General features: G+C 43.2%; 1 protein-coding gene across 7 annotated transcripts in view; it reads left to right on the top strand.

Annotated features, from left to right (window-relative positions):
• Positions 1-18,394, top strand: part of PPFIA2 (PPFI scaffold protein A2) — a 575,559-nt gene that overhangs the window by 64,040 nt on the left and 493,125 nt on the right. For all 7 annotated transcript variants that reach the window (XM_075344766.1, XM_075344764.1, XM_075344763.1 and 4 more), the window contains exon 2: positions 3,760-4,010. In XM_075344766.1, the coding sequence (XP_075200881.1) occupies positions 3,762-4,010 (249 nt within the window). In that variant the 5' untranslated portion in view covers positions 3,760-3,761. The remainder of the gene's footprint in view (positions 1-3,759; positions 4,011-18,394) is intronic.

Here is an 18,394-nt window from a genome sequence, read left to right as displayed (position 1 = left end):
TTTTTTGGGTTACATTATCTCACAAGAGGGTCTGGCTATGGATCCTGCGAAGCTCTCTGCTGTCCTGCAATGGTCCGAACCTCATTCCTTGAAGGCGGTGCAACGCTTCTTAGGATTCATAAATTATTACAGGCAGTTCATACCCCATTTTTCTACTTTGGTGGCCCCTTTGGTGGCCTTGACTAAGAAAGGTGCTAATCCCAAAGCCTGGTCTACTGAGACATCTCAGGCTTTTGAGGCAGTAAAAAGACACTTTTCAACTGCTCCCGTTCTTCAAAGACCCGATGAGAATAAGCCCTTCCTCTTAGAGGTTGATGCCTCTTCAGTGGGTGCTGGTGCGGTCTTGTATCAAAAGAACGGTGCAGGTAGAAAAAGGCCGTGTTTCTTCTTTGCTAAAACCTTTTCACCGGCAGAGAGAAACTATACCATTGGGGATAGGGAACTGCTCGCCTTGAGATTAGCCTTGGAGGAGTGGCGTCACTTGCTGGAAGGAGCGAAACATCCTTTCCAGGTCTATACAGACCATAAGAATCTGACGTACTTACAAACCGCTCAGCGTCTGAATCCTCGCCAAGCCCGCTGGTCCTTGTTTTTCTCCCGCTTTCACTTCTCCATCAACTATCTGTCTGGGAGTAAGAATAACAAGGCAGACGCCCTGTCTCGCTCTATGCTTTCTACCCAGGAAGAGATTGACGAACCTCGTCTTATCCTTCCCTCCAGGGTTTTTCATACGCTCTCCCCTGTGACGTTAGACCAAATCCCACCGGGCAAGACCTTTGTTCCGCCTGATCGACAGAATGATATACTGTCATGGGCCCACACCTCAAAGGTGGGTGGGCATTTTGGTATTAGGCGGACACGAGAGTTACTGGAGAGGTGGTATTGGTGGCCACACTTAGCCAGCCACGTCAAGAGATATGTCGGTTCCTGCTACTCGTGTGCTCGCAACCGTCCATTACGGCAGAGACCGGCTGGGCTCTTGCATCCTTTACCAGTGCCAGATAGACCATGGGAGGTGGTAGGCATGGACTTTGTGGGTGATCTTCCATGTTCACAGGGACATAGATTTGTGTGGGTCATTACGGACCATTTCTCCCGGATGGTTCATCTCGTACCGTTATCGAGAATCCCATCTTCCAGGGTACTAGCCAAACTATTCCTCAAGCATGTCTTTAGGCTTCACGGGATGCCAGATCGTATCATTTGTGATAGAGGCCCGCAATTTACTTCCCGTTTCTGGCGAGATCTTTGTAGCCTTCTGCAAATTGAGTTGAATCTCTCTTCGGCATACCATCCGGAGACTAATGGTTTGGTTGAACGTACCAATCAATCTATGATTATATACCTTCGACACTTTGTTGCTGAGAACCACGATAACTGGTCCTCCCTCCTACCCTGGGCAGAATTTGCCCTTAACAATTCGCTGGCTGAGGCCACTGGGCAGACACCGTTCGTACTCAATAATGGGCAACACCCTAGGGTACCGGTACCGTTTCCCGCTGCTGCACCTCCTCCTCTTGTGGCCGACTGGGCAACTAATGCCAGAGAGGTTTGGGATCGGACTCAAGAGTCGATCCAAGCAGCTAAGGACCGTATGAAGACGGTGTCCGATCGGTTTCGTCGCCCGGCTCCTGTCTTTTCTCCAGGGGACTTTGTGTGGCTCTCTGCAAAACACGTGAGACTTAGAGTGAGCTCTGTCAAATTTGCTCCTCGCTTCCTGGGTCCTTATGAGGTTCTTCGACAGGTAAATCCTGTAGTCTATCAATTGAAGTTACCTGTCCATCTTAGGATTCATGACAAATTCCATGTCTCACTGCTAAAGCCGGCTATTTTACCTCACGCTCGTGAAGTGCACTCTCCTGCCTCTGATTCCTCTCGCTCTAGCTATAAGGTACGAGCCATAGTTGGTTCTAAGATGGTTAGAGGGCGCAGGTTCTTCTTGATAGATTGGGAGGGCTATGGCCCGGAACATCGCTCTTGGGAGCCTGAGGAGGCTGTCCATGCTCCCGACTTAGTTGCCGATTACCTGCGTCGCCGGGAGGGGGGCCCTTGAGGGGGAGGTACTGTTACGGTTGCTGCGAGCACTGGAGACTATGTCCAGATTTCTTGCTACTGCACATGTGCGAGCGCTGGAGACTAAGTCCAGATTTCTTGCTACTGCACATGTGCGAGCGCCGGAGACTAAGTCCAATCTTGGAGCCATTGCACATGTGCGGGTGACATCATCGCTGACACGAGGTCACATGTCTCTGACACCTTCTATGCCGATTGGTCGCTGGTCATGTGCTTGTGACGTCTTGCTCGGTGATAGGCCAGCATGACGTCACTCCTGTCGTTCTGGCAGCGGATTGGCTCTGGTGTCCTCCATCTTGGATGAGGCACAGAGTCTATATAAGACCCTGACACACGCCGCATGGTGCTCAGTCCTCTTGGTTCATGCATATGAGTAGACGCTCTGTGCGCGTTCCTCTAGGCATTCCTCTGTCTATGCTAGGTGAGCGCTACCGGCAGGGTAGCGTTCTTATACCTTACAGCTTTGGCTGCTGTCCGTATCCTTACCTCTTAGGGGAGCGGACATAGGCAGGTGCCTGAGGCACATGGTCTGGCTGGGCCTTGTGATTCTACTCGTAGGTGGACGTTGCCGCTAGGGTATCGTTCCTTATACTGCGTCTGGCAGTTGTTCGTATCCTCGCACACTAGGGGAGCGAACAGAGGTAGGAGCTTTGTGCGGCTTACGCTGCTGTTCGTCTCTTTTGCACCACTAGAAGAGCGGACCTAGGCAGGTGCCATATCTAGTGGTTCGTGTCCTCGCACACTAGTGGAGCGAACGCAGGTAGGAGCTTTGTGCGGCTTACGCTGCTGTTCGTCTCTTTTGCACCACTAGAAGAGCGGACCTAGGTAGGTGCCATTTCGCACACATTGCCTTTGTCTCTGTGATTGTTAACAGAGATCATTCCACACACCCTCCAAGTAAGGGAGGAATTGCTTTACTTACTTATTATATCCTTCTGTGCGTTAACAGAGGTATTGCACTCTGCCATAGTCTGCAGCAAAGTCTTTGCACGGTGGACCCTGACTGTCTGATACTCCTTTCGGTTATTATCAGACAGCCCCCCGTAACAGGGAGGCTGTAGTGGCTGCTGTACGCAATGTTGATCGTAAACAGATTAAGCAACAGGAAGAATCTATGGATGGTAGGCTGTTGAGTGTCATCATAAAGAAAGTTGGCTATATTGGTCACAAATTTTTTGGGGTTTTGTTTTTGCATGTCAGAAATGTTTATTTCTAAATTTTGTGCAGTTACTGTATATTGGTTTACCTGGTGAAAATAAACAAGTGAGATGAAAATATATTTTGTTTTTATTAAGTTGCCTAATAATTCTGCACAGTAATAGTTCCTGCACAAACAGATATCCTCCTAAGAGAGCCAAATCTAAAAAAACACACTCTAACTTCCAAAAATATTAAGCTTTGATATTTATGAGTCTTCTGGGTTGATTGAGAACATAGTTGTTGATCAATAATAAAAAAATCCTCTAAAATACAACTTACAACTTGCCTAATAATTCTGCACACGGTGTAGACAGGGAAGAGCGTCTTACATTTAAAGCACCACTCCAGTAAGGCAATAAAAAAATGTTGGAGGGGTGCGTTAAGCATTCATGTCTTATACTGATATTTTATAAATGTGGTTGCTGTACTTTGTTTTATTTTATTAAATATAAAACTGCTGTCTGACACTCATCTTTATTCTCCTAGAAATGATGTGTGAAGTAATGCCAACGATAAATGAGGACACCCCTATGAGCCAAAGGGGGTCCCAAAGCAGTGGCTCAGACTCGGACTCCCATTTTGAACAACTGATGGTTAATATGCTTGATGAGCGCGACCGACTGCTAGACACATTACGGGAAACACAGGAGAGTCTTGGACTTGCCCAGCAACGACTTCAAGATGTCATATACGATAGAGATTCCTTGCAACGCCAGTTGAATTCTGCACTGCCACAGGTATGTTGTGTTCTTTCATGGCGACTTTTATGTAGAATTTTCTGATGCTCTAGTTAGAAGGGTTTTTTTCCACTACAAAAGTCTAAATCAGATTTTAACTCTTGATACACTGTATACTGAAGGCATCTCTTGTATGACTTGTAATGATTACAGGTGCTGAATTGTTTGACTGCATTGTGACCCTCTTATGAGTTCTTAAGGGTTAATGTAAATTTGGTGGGTGACCTGCTAGGGGAAGTAGTGCATTGCTTTCTCTAGGAAATGGTAATACCTCCCTTCTGTCATTTAAGCACTGAGCGAGATAATATTGGTTGTAAGAGCTACCTAAAAATGATGTATTTTCTATTATAGGGACTCTGTTAGCATGTTTTTTCTACCTCATCACAACTGCTGCACCCAGTAAGCTGAGTGATGCATCTTTGGAAGTAGGATGTATTTTCCTACATCATGCTGCTCTTAGATTAGGTAACAAAAACCCACTGACAGATTCCCTTTAAGCCTAATGGATAAATTATTGTAGCCAGTCAAACGATGTAGTTGCATACAGTATATCACAAAAAGGAATACCATCCTCACATTTTTGTAAATATATCTTTTCATGGGGCAACACTGAATATTGGACACTATGATACAATGTATAACAGTCAGTGTACGGCTTGTATAACAGTGTAAATTTGGTGTGTACTCTAAATAACTGAACACACAGCCATTAATGTCTAAACAGCTAGCAACAAAAGTGAGTACACCTCTAATTAAAAATGGACAAATTGTGCCCAATTTGCCATTTTCCCTCCCTGGTATCATGTGACTGATTAGTGTTACAAGGTCTCAGGTGGAATGGGGAATAAGGTGTGTTAAATTTGGTGTTATCGCTCACACACTCTCATACCGGTCACTGAAACTTCAACATGGCACCTCATGGCAAATAATTCTCTGAGAATCTGAAAAAAAGAATTGTTGCTCTACATAAAGATGGCCTAGGTTATAATAAGATTGCCAGTAACACCCTGAAACTGAGCTGCAACACGGTGGCCAAGACCATACAGCGGTTTAACAAGACAAGCTCCATTCAGAACAGGTCTCGCAATGGTCAACCAAAGAAGTTGAGTTCACGTGCTTAGCGACATATCGAGGGGTTGTCTTTTCAAAATAGATGTATGAGTATTGCCAACATTGCTGCAGAGATGAAAGGGACGAGGGATCAGCCTGTCAGTGCTCAGACCAAACACTGCACACTGCATCAAATTGGTCTGCGTGGCTGTCATCCCAGATGGAAGCCTCTTCTAAAGATAATGTACAAGAAAGCCCACAAACAGTTTGCTGAAGACAAGCAGACTAAGGAAATGGATTACTGGAACCATGTGCTGTGGTCTGATGAGACCAATATAAACCTATTTGGTTTAGATGGAGTCAAGTGTGCATGGCAGCAACCAGCTGAGGAATACAAAGACAAGTGTATTTTGCCTACAGTCAAGCATGGTGGTGGGAGTGTCAAGGTTTGACCTGCGTGAGTTCTTCCAGCTGTGGGAAGCTGCAAATCATTGAGTGAAGCATGAATGCCAATATCTACAGTGACATTCTGAGGTAGAGCTTGATCCCCTCCCCATGGAAACTTTGCCACAGGGCAGTATTCCAAAAAGACAACAAATATTTACAAAAATGTGAGGGCTGTATTCACTTTTTTTATTTACTGCATATATTTACTGATTTGGCATTTGTACAACATATGTAAAAGTGAAATGCCAATGACGGTAAGACATCGTTCTTTCAATATACATATAATACTTTACTTCATAGTACAATCTTACTCTTTGGGATGTTATGAGTAGTCATCTTTGTGTAGCTCTTTGTTAAAGGGGTAGTCCCACTAATAATATTAATTTTAAAGGGGTTGTCCACTACTTGGACAACCTCTTCTTATTCACATTGTTGGCCTCAGAAAAAGATATTAGCCTATACTCACCTCCGGTTTGGCCACGATTTCAGTGATGTCTGAAGTTGCGTTTCCGGAGCCCACGCGACATTGTTATGATATGCGAGCCATGCGAGCAATCCGTGCCGGCTGTCTTCACCTGCCTCCGGACATTTCAGCAGGAAGTCAGCGCAACGCTCACATCCTGCTCAAATATCCAAAGGTGGGTAGACAGATGTCAGGTGTTGATCGGTCGCAGGGCTCGCATGTCATAACAATGTCACTTGGGCCCTGGAAACGTGACTTCACACATCGCTGTCACTGCATTGTGCAGTGTTAGTTTTCTGCCACACATAGCATTTTGGATTTAGTCCAAAAAGTTCTACTTTTTGTCTCATCTGGCCAGAGAACCTTCTTTCACATGCTAGCTGTGTCCCCTACATTTAATTTTGCTAAGTGCAAATGGGACTTTTTATAGCTTATCTGAAAAATGTTTTTCTTCTTGCCACTCATCCATAAAGGCCAGATTTGTGGAGCATACGACTAATAGTTGTCCTGTAGACTGATTCTGCCTCCTGAGCCATGGATCTTTCCTCCAGAGTGACCATGGGCCTCTTGGCTGCTACTCTAATTAGTTTTCTCCTTGCTTTGGATTTCATTTTGTGCACGGCCATGTCTTAATAGGTTTGCAGTTGTGCCATTCTTCGACTTTTGCATGATTGATTGAAAAGTACTCCATGAGATGTTCAGAGCTTGGGCTATTTTTTTTATGACCTAACCTTACTTTACTCTTCTCCACAATTGATCCCTGACCTGTCTGGTGTGTTCCTTGCTTGTCATGATGCTGTTTGTTTAGTGTACAGTCCTTGTGCTGACCATGATTACTATTGCAATGTATCAAAGAAGTTTTATAATTAGAGATGGGCGAATAGTAACTATTCACGTTTGGGTAATTCATTCCGAATACCAAGTACTATTCCAGCATTTGTCAAGGCAAGAAAAATGCTCCGGTTCTTCATTGACTTGCATTAGGTTTGTTACTCGTGACGAATACCGGAATAGTACTTTTGTAATCGTTACGAATAATCCAAACATGAATAGTTACTATTTGCTTTTAAAACAGGTTTTTTTCTATCATGGAAGACCTGTTCGATAAAGTAAAAAGTTGAGTTACTGTAGAACATATTGCAAAAAGTTTGTGATAAAGAAGTACCCATCACAGTCTCCCTTTCCGCTTGACTAAAAATATTTGTTTCTGATGGAGCTCTCCTAATGGAAACGTCTTTTCCAGCCCAGTTACCAGTAATGTGGTTCTGAAATGCTATTCCGTGTATTGACCTACAGTGAAGAACAGTTTCACATTTACAAACTTTCCTTACTCGGAATCTGTACATTTTTTTTCTTCCATCTGTTATTTTGCCAAATGCTTATGGTGGTGTAGGAGAAGATTATAATGAAATTAGCTGAATCCAATTAAACAACCACAAATTAATTCCATTCTCGCAGTACTTGTGCCTGACAGTTGCAAATCCTAGAAATTGCTTTTGTTATCTGGATAATTGCTTTTAGAAAAAAAAGTTGTTTTTTTAGGAAAACTAAGGGCTATTGCAAACAGAGTCCAGTGCGCTCTTGCAGTATTAAAGGGGTTCTATGGGACATTAACACTACTTTATGGGAATCCCTGGCTGCCCCTTGATTCGCGCACACCCTTTCTGTACAGCAGCTCATCTTTTAAAGTGAATAGGAAGAGCTCTAGTGCCAGACACAGACGACCATATGGATGAGCAGAATGATTGTGGGAAATAATTAATGGCTGTTTTTACTGTATACTTAATTTACTGGAACTTGCCTTTACATCTACTGGTACTTTGGGACTTTTAGCAACAAAAAATATGTGCATATACTGTTGTGTTTTCCACCATTTCAGATTAGGCCTAAGTGTGAGACAGATAGTTTTTCCTTTTAACCCCTTAACGACTGCCGATACGCATTTTAACGGCGGCAGAAGAGGGTACTTATTCCTTTCCGACGCTTTTTTTTACAGCGGTCAGAAATAAGTGTATAGCCACTCCCAGCATCGGAAAATCTCCGGGATTTCAGCTACCGGGCGTAGCTGAGACCCTGGAGATCACGATCCGGGTCGTTTTTTTCCGGTCCCCAGTCACGTGATCACTGGTATACACTGTATACCGGTGATCACATTATAGTAAATGACAGCATTGGTAAAACATGATTTCTCTTCCACCTGGCATGATCAAACATGTTAGATAGGAGATAAATCTCCTACCCAGTCCCCTCCGGTCTCCCGCTGTCTCCAAAGTGCCCCCCCCCAACCCCCAACCCCCTCCCAAAAATCCCAGATGGCGATGCGAACATTAGCGCGCCAGCCGCATTTACCCTCTTCCTCTGATTTCTATCGCATGTGCCATGACACATGTGACAGAAAACTCCTCCCCAGGTCCAGCTAGACCACCCCCTATACCCCCCGGTACCTTGTGCAGCATTGATCCCCCATGATCCCTCCTCCTTCACAATAAACGCTGGGTGGATGCGCACAGCGGCTGTCAGCTCAGCTTCCTGTGTTCAGTGAGACGCTGAGCTCACTGCCGCTCACACTGCTGCTGTGGACCTGGGGAGAGTGGGTGCAGATTCATTGCACCCACACTCCTCACATGGAGGGTCTGCACTCCTAGAAAGTGGGGGATACATTCCCTGAGCGTGCCCCCTTATTCTATAAAGTCCAGAGTCGTCGTTGGACCCCCTTATTGGATTACTGCTGACCGGATTTTTTTTTTCTTTACAATAAATTGGTGAAAGTGGGAACGTGTTGGGGAATGTTTTTTCAAAGAAATTTTTTTTTGTCTTTTTTTTTTTTTTATTACTGACAGTTATGATGTCGGGTATCTGGTAGACGCCATGACATCACTAACTGCTGGGCTTGATGCCAGGTGACATTACACATCTGGTATCAACCCCATATATTTCCCCGTTTTCCACCGCACCAGGGCAACGGGTGAGTCGGGGTGAAGCACCAGGATTGGCGCATCTAATGGATACACCACTTCTGGGGCGGCTGCGGCCTGCTATATTTAGGCTGGGAAGGGCCAATAACTATGAACCTTCCCACCCTGAGAATACTAGACCACAGCTGTCCGCTTTACCTTGGCTGGTGATTAAAATTTGGGGGGGACCCTACGTTATTTGTTTTGGTTTCTTTTTATTATTATTTATAAATAATTATAAAAAAGAGCCTCTGGTGCCCTCCAAATTGGATCACCAAACAAGGTAAAGCTACCAGCCGTGGTTTGCAGGCTGCAGCCGTCTGCTTTACCCTAGCTGGCTATCAAAAATGGGGGGACCTCGATGTTGTTTTTTTTTCCCATTATTTATTTTTTGGCTAAATACAAGGCTAGGCACCCTTTAGTGCCACATGAAAGTCACTAAAGGGTGCCAGCTTAGAATATGCAAAGGGATGGCACATTATATATGTGTTTGACATGTCTGTCTATTTATCCATCCATCCTAGCTTTTTAGGCTGTGTGCCCGCGATTCAAGTGTTTTGGACACTGTGTTTTTGCTGTGTTCATAACGCTGCGCTGTGCAGTAAAAAGCGAAGTGGGAGGATTTTTAGAAATCTGCCTACTGTGCTTATTTTCGCCACAGCATAAACTTACATCTGGCGCTGCAGAATGTCAATTTATGCCGTGGAGATGAGAGAAATTGCTGATGAAGTTTGAACCCTTCTAACTTCCTAACCCCCAAAAATTTTGTTTCAAAAATTGCGCTGATATAAAGTAGACATGTGGGAAATGTTATTTATTAACTATTTTGTGTGACATAACTCTCTGGTTTATGGGCATAGAAATTAAAAGTTTTAAAATTGCGAATTTTTTTCAAATTTCAGATTTTTTCACAAATAAAAGCAATAAATATCATCCTCAATTTACCTCTAACATGAAGTACAATATGTCACGAAAAAAAACATATCAAAATCACCTAGATCCGTTGAAGCGTTCCAGAGTTACAACCTCATAAAGTGACACTGGTCAGATTTACAAAAATGGCCTGGGCATTCAGTACAAAACTGTCTTTGTCCTTAAGGGGTTAAAAGGAGAAATTTCTTTTTAAAATCAATGCATGAAAAATAGATTTAATGCAGTAGTCTTGTGTTATTAAATTGTTTGTTACACAGTGTGAAAATAAGTAAGTTTACAATTGACTTGCTTTTATATATGTTGTCATTCTCCTGCAAAAAGAGCTTTTATCTTACACAGTGTACAGCTGGTTTCCATGTAGTTTGACCACTAGTGCCTGGACAAGTGTGTGCAGTCGTTACATTCCAGGAGAGTAGTTAAAGGGAACCTGTCAGCAGAAATTTTGCTTTAAACCTAAAAGTTTCCCCTTCTGCAGCTCCTGGGCTGCATTCTAGCAAGGTTCCTATAGTTTTTGTGCCCCCTTTTAGACCAAATTAAATACTTTATAAAGTTGTATCTTTTGGTATGCAAATCTTCTAAATTATCCATTGGGGTGAGCTGTCTGGTGTCAGTTACTGTCCCTCCTGCCGATTTACGGCATCCCCCAATGCTCCATTTCATACCTCAGGATGCCGCCCAGTGCGCCCGTGGTCCCGCACATGCGCCATGCGACTGTACCGGGACTGTGCACTGTGTGCACAGTGTGACCGCTGGTGACGTGTTCCGCAGGCACGAGATTATGGGCGGCGCTGTGATTGTCATCAGCAAGTGCCCTCCCATTATGTCGTGCCCGCGCTTTCCTCTCTGGCTCCAGCGCTCTGCGCAAGCGCTGGCCAGATGACCCGACGTCACCTCTTTCCCATCTTGCCCTGGAGCAGGAAATAGATGGGAGGAGCGGAGCAGGACACCACCGGTTACGAGAGGTGACGTCGGGTCATACTTTAGACATTAGTCTCTTACTTATCTCCCCCTCCCTCTCAGCTCCTGAAATGCTGCTGCTATAAATTTTGAAAAATCACCAGCCCCTAGAATTCTCCTAATCACAATTCTCACTATCTAAAGCTGTGTGGGTATTTAAATGCCCTCTTATGTCTATCGCTTTATAGTTCTGCTACTTTTTTCAGTTCTGCTCCTCCCCAGATCTGTCTATCAAGGAGGAGTGCCTGCATTATAGAGCAGCTGCACGACATTGTTCACCTGTGGAAGCACTGAGCTCCCTGTCATATACAGCCAGACTTTCGACAAAGAAGGCAGACTTGATTTATCATAATGTTTACATTCTTAATCACTGTATACACACTGGTGAACAAGCGCTGTATATGTATACAGATTAGGAAGCACTGACTGCGCTTCCTCCTCTGGACCCAGAGATGATGTGATCTCTAGGTGTAGGGATAGAACATGAGCTGCTGGGTCTGAGGACGCATAGTCATCTCTCCTGCGCAGAGAAAATACTGATTTTCCCCTCTGAAACTGGAGCTAATATACCAGCCTTATGCGGGCTTCACATGGTATGATCTATCGTGCGATTGCACGAGCATTCGTACCCGCCCCCGTCGTTTATGCGTCACGGGCAATTAGTTGCCCGTGGTGCACAAAGTCGTTAAACCCCCATCACACACACTTACCTCCCGCACGACCTCGCTGTGGGCGTCGAACATCCACTTCCTGAAGGGGGAGGGACGTTCGGCATCACAACGACATCACACAGCGGCCGGCCAATAGAAGCGGAGGGGCGGAGATGAGCGGGACGTTAACATCCCGCCCACATCCTTCCTTCCGCATTGCCGGCGGGAGCCGCGGGACGCAGGTAAGCTATGTTCATCGTTCCCGGGGTGTCACACGGAGCGATGTGTGCTGCTCCGGGTACGATGAACAACCGGCGCCATTAAAAATAAACAATTTTTTAAAAATAAGCGACGTGTACACGACTCACGATTTGTGAGCGATTCTGCGTTGCTTAGAGGTGTCACATGAAACGACGTCGCAAGCGATGCCGGATGTGCGTCACGAAAACCGTGACACCGACGATGCATCGTGCGATAGCTCGTCTCGTGTGACGCCCACATTAGTTTTAGGGGAAATTTGCAATAAAACAGGAGGACTTTTAATCAATTTTTTTTATGTAGAACTGTACACACGATGTAATAGTGGCTGCAGAGCGGAGTAAAACACTTTTTTTTCGCCTCTCCACTGCAGAGATGCTAGCAATCAAAGTACTGCATTTTCATTTTATGAGACACACCGGATTGAGACGCACCCCCCCCCAAAAAAAAGGTAAAAAAAATAAAATAAGAGGTCCGTCTTATAATCCAGTGGTGACTTGCTGGCCTGGGGATGGAGGGCGGCAGCAATGGTGGAGCGGGGTCACAGGAGGCAGGGACGGTGGTGGAGTAGGGTGATATTGTGGATGGTGTGCAGGGTGTCCCAGATGCTAACTACAAGCGCTGTGAGACAGGAACATCCAGAAACTGTCAGCGGTGTGGTCTTCAAAGAAATGTCACCCATAGTTGGCGTGTGCGCAGATTGAACTATCGGCTCAATGACGAGACAAGATCTCATCTGCGCACACATCACCTCCGAGCGCCATTCTTTTGAAGTCCGCTGCTGGGAGATCAATAGACCGGAGGCAGTACATGTGCAGATGAGATCTTGAACCCAGAACTCAATTTGCACACATGCCAACTCCGGGTGCCATTATTTGAAGCCCAAACTGCCGTCATTTTCAGGTTGGCCCCTGCCTCCTGTGACCATTCTCCACTACTACAGTAGGCTACATTCGGATTATAAGACACACCTCACTTTCTCCCAAATTTTGGGGAGGAAAAGTGCGTTTTATAATCTGAAAAGTATGGCATGTTATAGTTCAAATGCATGTTATCAGAGAGCAACTAATACAGGGAAAAGTACATCCCCCAGTGAAAAGTATCTGATAAGACCCACATGGACTAAAGTAAATGTTAGGTGCCAAATACTTTGATTGGAGAGGCGAAATTTAAAACAAAAAATATTTTTTATTCCGTTCTGCAGCCAGTTTTACATTTAGTGTACAGATCAACACGTAAAATTTAGTAGAAGGTCCTCCTTGACCACTTCACAACCTTGGAAGTATTTGTATTTGGTGAGTTTTTACCTCAGTATTTGTACGGCCATGTGCACATATTGAGTATTAGGTGAGTTTTTACCTCAGTATTTGTACGGCTATGTGCACATGTTGAGTATTAGGTGAGTATTTTACCTCAGTATTTGTAAGGCCATGTGCACATATTGAGTATTAGGTGAGTATTTTACCTCAGTATTTGTAAGGCCATGTGCACATATTGAGTATTAAGTGAGTATTTTACCTCAGTATTTGTAAGTCCATGTGCACAAGTTGAGTATTTGGTGAGTTTTTACCTCAGTATTTGTAAGGCCATGTGCACATATTGAGTATTAGGTGAGTATTTTACCTCAGTATTTGTAAGGCCATGTGCACATATTGAGTATTAGGTGAGTATTTCACCTCAGTATTTGTAAGGCCATGTGCACATATTGAGTATTAGGTGAGTATTTTACCTCAGTATTTGTAAGGCCATGTGCACATATTGAGTATTAGGTGAGTATTTTACCTCAGTATTTGTAAGTCCATGTGCACAAGTTGAGTATTAGGTGAGTATTTTACCTCAGTATTTGTAAGGCCATGTGCACATATTGAGTGTTTGGTGAGTATTTCACCTCAGTATTTGTAAGGCCATGTGCACAAGTTGAGTATTTGGTGAGTTTTTACCTCAGTATTTGTAAGACAAAAGCAGGAGTGGGTAATAAATACAGAAATGGTGCTGGTGTTTTTATTACACTTTTTCTCTGAGTGTTCTTTCTACTCCTGACTGAAAGGGAAACCTGCTGTGTTTATGAAAGAAGCAGCATGTCGGTTCTTTCAGTGTTTTTGCTGATTTTTTTTCACCACTGAAAGCAATGAGAGTGCATTACTTTTTTCTGCGTTTGTGGTAAATGAAACGAACTTTATTTAAACATGCACAGTAGACAAATGACGCAGTAAAAACACAACTTGTGAACGTAGTCAAAGGCTGAGAAAACTATGTCCATGTAGCCTTAAAATAAATTACAAGGGTTTACAAGACTAATTTTTTGAAATGATCAGGCTTGCAGAGCTATAGGTCCAAGGTCGTCTACCTGCCTTTGATGCGGGCTCGCATGTGCAATAAACTCTGAAAAAAATGTGCCCGATCAGGAGCAGAGTAAAATGTCATGGTCATGAATTTGTTAAAAAAAAAAGCTGACTAAAATATAATATACCACAAAATTTTAGATTTTTTTTGTTGGATGCAGTTTTTAGGTCTGTTTTGTGCTACATCTCATTCATTTATGTTAACATACATTAAATGCTCTTCTGGTGGGATAATTCATTTAGGTTGTTAACCTACAAATTTTAACTACACAACCATAGTAATTGTCAAGATCTCATATATTAGGTCCTTCCCGATGTGTGAGTTAGGCCTTATTTAGACATCATTGATTTTTCACATACGCAAAAAAAAAAAAAGTTGTGCAAGCGTCAGATTTTATCAGTGTTTCATCAGTGATTTTCACTACGGAAAAAAATAAACTCTAATTTTACCCTATTATATTAAAGGAAATCTTCCAGCAGGTTCTTGCTATTTAATCTGAGCAGCAAAATATAGAGCACAAGAGCCAGATTACAGTGATGTGTCACTTACTAGTATGAGCTTAGACTTTTCCAAGAAAACAAAGTTTGGATTTGGAGTTCGGGAGCTTTGGGAATGAAAACCACTTGTGCGACCCATCACTGTGCTTGGGTACACTTGGTTCTCGGCCTAGAGCGAGCCGCTTGTAGTGTTTGAACAGCTCACACTGGGGGTAACAACAGGATGATCGGATGTAGTGTGCACCAAACAAAAAAAAAAAAAATCTATCTATCTATCTATCCCCATCTATCTATCTATCTATCTATCTCTCTCTCTATCTATCCCTCTATCTATCTATCTATCTATCTATCCCCCTCTATCTATCTATCTATCTATCTATCTATCTAGCACAACCTGACAGTAGAATTTACCCCATAAGGCTTTTGGATCACGTTATCAGTATCCTAATACCATTTTTAATTAATGCTGTACTATCCATTAGAATTGTTGTAGTATGTTTTAAAAAATATTTAATGCCAGCGTGCATTTACTGGGACTAATCCGATACTGCTGTCAAGCATTTCAACAGCATGCTGGTATCACAGCAACAGCAGCGTGATTGATATCCAAGCATCTGGCGTAAGAGCAGTGAAGAGGAGAAGAAGAGCGTTGTAGGAATGATTGACAGTGGACTAGTCGGGTATCATGCACACCAGCATTAATCATTCTTTTTAAACATAGAGGAGTAATGTTTTGGGATAATACATGCGTAATTAAAACTGGCATTAAGAGGCTGATAAAGCGGTACTAATACCGTCTAGGTATAAATCCTGCTATTTGGTTCACTTTAAAGGGAATCTGTCAGCAGGTTTTTGCTACCTCATCTGAGAGCAGCATGATGTAGGCCATGGGTCCCCAATTCCAGTCCTCAAGGGCCGCCAACAGTGCATGTTTTCAAGATTTCCTTAGTATTGCACATGTGATAATTTAATCACCTGCACAGTTGATGATTCCAACACCCATGCAATGCTAAGGAAATCCTGAAAACATGCACTGTTGGCGGCCCTCGAGGACTGGAGTTGGGGAACCCTGATGTAGGCAAACAATAGCACACTTTGTGATAAGAGACACATGACTGAAATCTATTGTTAACCCTTACAGCATTCAGATTACATAGCAAAAACCTGCTTACAGATTGCCTTTAAATACTACCCTAAGTAGTAGGATATTTTAATAACTGTTTTTTGTCTTTAAGCACACCTAAACTTTCACAAGAAAATGGTTATAGAGCCGGACTCTGCAGTATAATCATTTTTATAAATTACTCTATTAAGTGAATTTTGCTGGCTACACTAAACTAGGCAACGTTCTGTTCATCACTGTAAAATCTTCTGACACTCACTCCCACACTGAGGATGGTAGCCTAGCGGCAGGTGAAGGACGCTGCCCACTTTAGTGCCGCTCGCAGCACAGACTTGGGACAGACCACACTGCGGGTTATCTTCAACACATTTTGCTAATAGAATGATTAAGAAAAATGATTTTACTGCACTATAATTACTTTCTTGCGAAAGTGAATAATTTTCTACTATTTTCTATGAACTAAAGCTATAAAAAAAATCTACTTACCTACTACATTACTGTATTTATAACTGGCATACTTGATTCCTTTTAAACAAACCTTTTCTCCGTATGATATATTCTATGTTTCCTCAGCGTTTGATTAAAATTAATGAGCTGCCAACATCCGCTGGCAATAAACTTTTACTAAAATGTTCATTAAATTTCCATTAGATAAAAATGTGCATTAGGGCTTTCATTATAAACTTGTACTGTAGTTCAATCTGTTTTGCGCTCCTGAACCTTATAACCGCGATGGCACAATTTAATTTCCGACTCTTGAATTCTTTTCAGTTGAAATTCTGTACACTAAAAATTGATTTCTGAAAGCAGAATGCCTTTCCATTTTTGTTCCAGCTTCAGGTTTTTCTCAGCGTTCTTGGCATGAAATGATCATTCTTGACATTGTGGCTTAAAGCTAGATGTTCTTGATAGGAATTAAACTAATAGATTACATTTCCTAGTCTTATAGGCAAAGGAATGTAGCTTATGAGAAATCACCTTATGAGATTTCATCTTGATGACAATAATAGGGTAACAAAAACAAAAAATAAGTTAAATAAGATATCTGCACAAGTCTTTAAACTCGAACACACTTGCTTATTGCTGTTTGCCTTGGCCTGCTATGGGCCTATACTGTGTAACCTGATTGCCCTCACTGGGCATACTGCAAATGCCATGTTACAGACATATCATCTAGACATAAAAGATTTGTATCCGGCATCTGTAAATAAAAATCACACTTTTATTGAATTGGTTTAAAACATGATAAAATCGAGCATAGACAGACAAGTCTACGCGTTTCGGGCAAAGCCCTTAGTCTTGCCTAAGGGCTTTGCCCGAAATGCATAGACTGGTCTGTCTAGACTCTCTATGCTCAAATTTCTCATGTTTTAAACCAATTCAATAAAGGTGTGATTTTTATTTGCAGATGCCGGATACAAATCTTTTTTGCCTTATCCATGGATCCAGGAACCCACCTGTAGTCCCAAGCACTGCACCTGCATCATACTGAGCAATTGGTCAGAGCTGTCTGCACTTCACTTGTTGAACATATCATCTAGACGCCTGGCTTCCAGGGTAAAACAAGTTGCTGTGTAAAGCAACCATATTACCATTGGCTAAGTGCTTTTTGAACCATAATGCAATCCTGTGGGAACTCAGCCCTTTATTCCGTTCAGTTTACCGTCTACTCCTTTTACACCGCAGGTCTGTACATTATTTTGTGGTCGTTGTTGAGTACTGCAGTTCATTTCTCATTCATCTAAAATAAACTGCAGTCTCAGATCTACACCGATCTCATATTGATCAGTAACACTATGAATAGGTCATTAATATCATTGATCTAGACAACCCCTTTAACAGCCAACATATCAGGAGAAGCCCTGGGTTTACAAGTCCTGGTGGTAAGCCAGTAAAATGTGCTATACAACAATAGATATGAGTGTATATCCTAATTCAAAACAAACAAAAAACTAAAAACATTAAAAAATAGTAAGTATACATAGCGTAAACACAAGAAGATAATATTCTATTAGGATCAATCATGAAACAGACAAAATTAAAAGTAATTATCTGGAAATTATCAGGCACCGTTATATAATAGGCTGTGTTATTCAGTGGCAGGTGCTGGACGGTTCTCTGCTGGCTTCCCCCAGAAATAGAGTCCTCAAACAGGTCTAGGTATTGCTGGGAAAGATGACCAGCAGACGCTCCTCCTGGATCTCAACATCGGACATGTGTTAGAACTCTATCACACTGTGTTATGACCTAAGTTCACTGGGCTACCGTAGTAGACTGCATCTGAATGTCCGTCTCTAGAAAGCGTACAGACCCAAAACTGATGCAAAACAGAGCACACAGTGTCTCCATCTGCACCATTATAGTCACTGGCCCAGTCTGCGAATGCGTCTGAAACCTGTTTTGCTGGGGGTTTGGATGGAAGCCGCGACAGGATCAGTGAACGTAGGTAATAACACAGTGCGAAGGCAGCCTTAGGTGGGCTTTGCACATTACGACATCGCAAGCCGATGCTGCGATGTCGAGTGCGATAGTCCCTGCCCCCGTCGCAAGTACGATATCTTGTGATAGCTGGCGTAGCGAACATTATCGCTACGCCAGCTTCACATGCACTCACCTTCCCTGCGACCGTCGCTCTGGCCGGCGAGCCGCCTCCTTCCTAAGGGGGCGGGGCGTGCGGCGTCATAGCGACGTCACACGGCAGGCGGCCAA

Source organism: Anomaloglossus baeobatrachus, chromosome 4 (assembly GCF_048569485.1).
Source record: "Anomaloglossus baeobatrachus isolate aAnoBae1 chromosome 4, aAnoBae1.hap1, whole genome shotgun sequence".
NCBI classification, from domain to species: domain Eukaryota; kingdom Metazoa; phylum Chordata; class Amphibia; order Anura; family Aromobatidae; genus Anomaloglossus; species Anomaloglossus baeobatrachus.
Note: the sequence above shows the minus strand (reverse complement) of the source record. Positions and strands in the feature narration are given on the sequence as shown.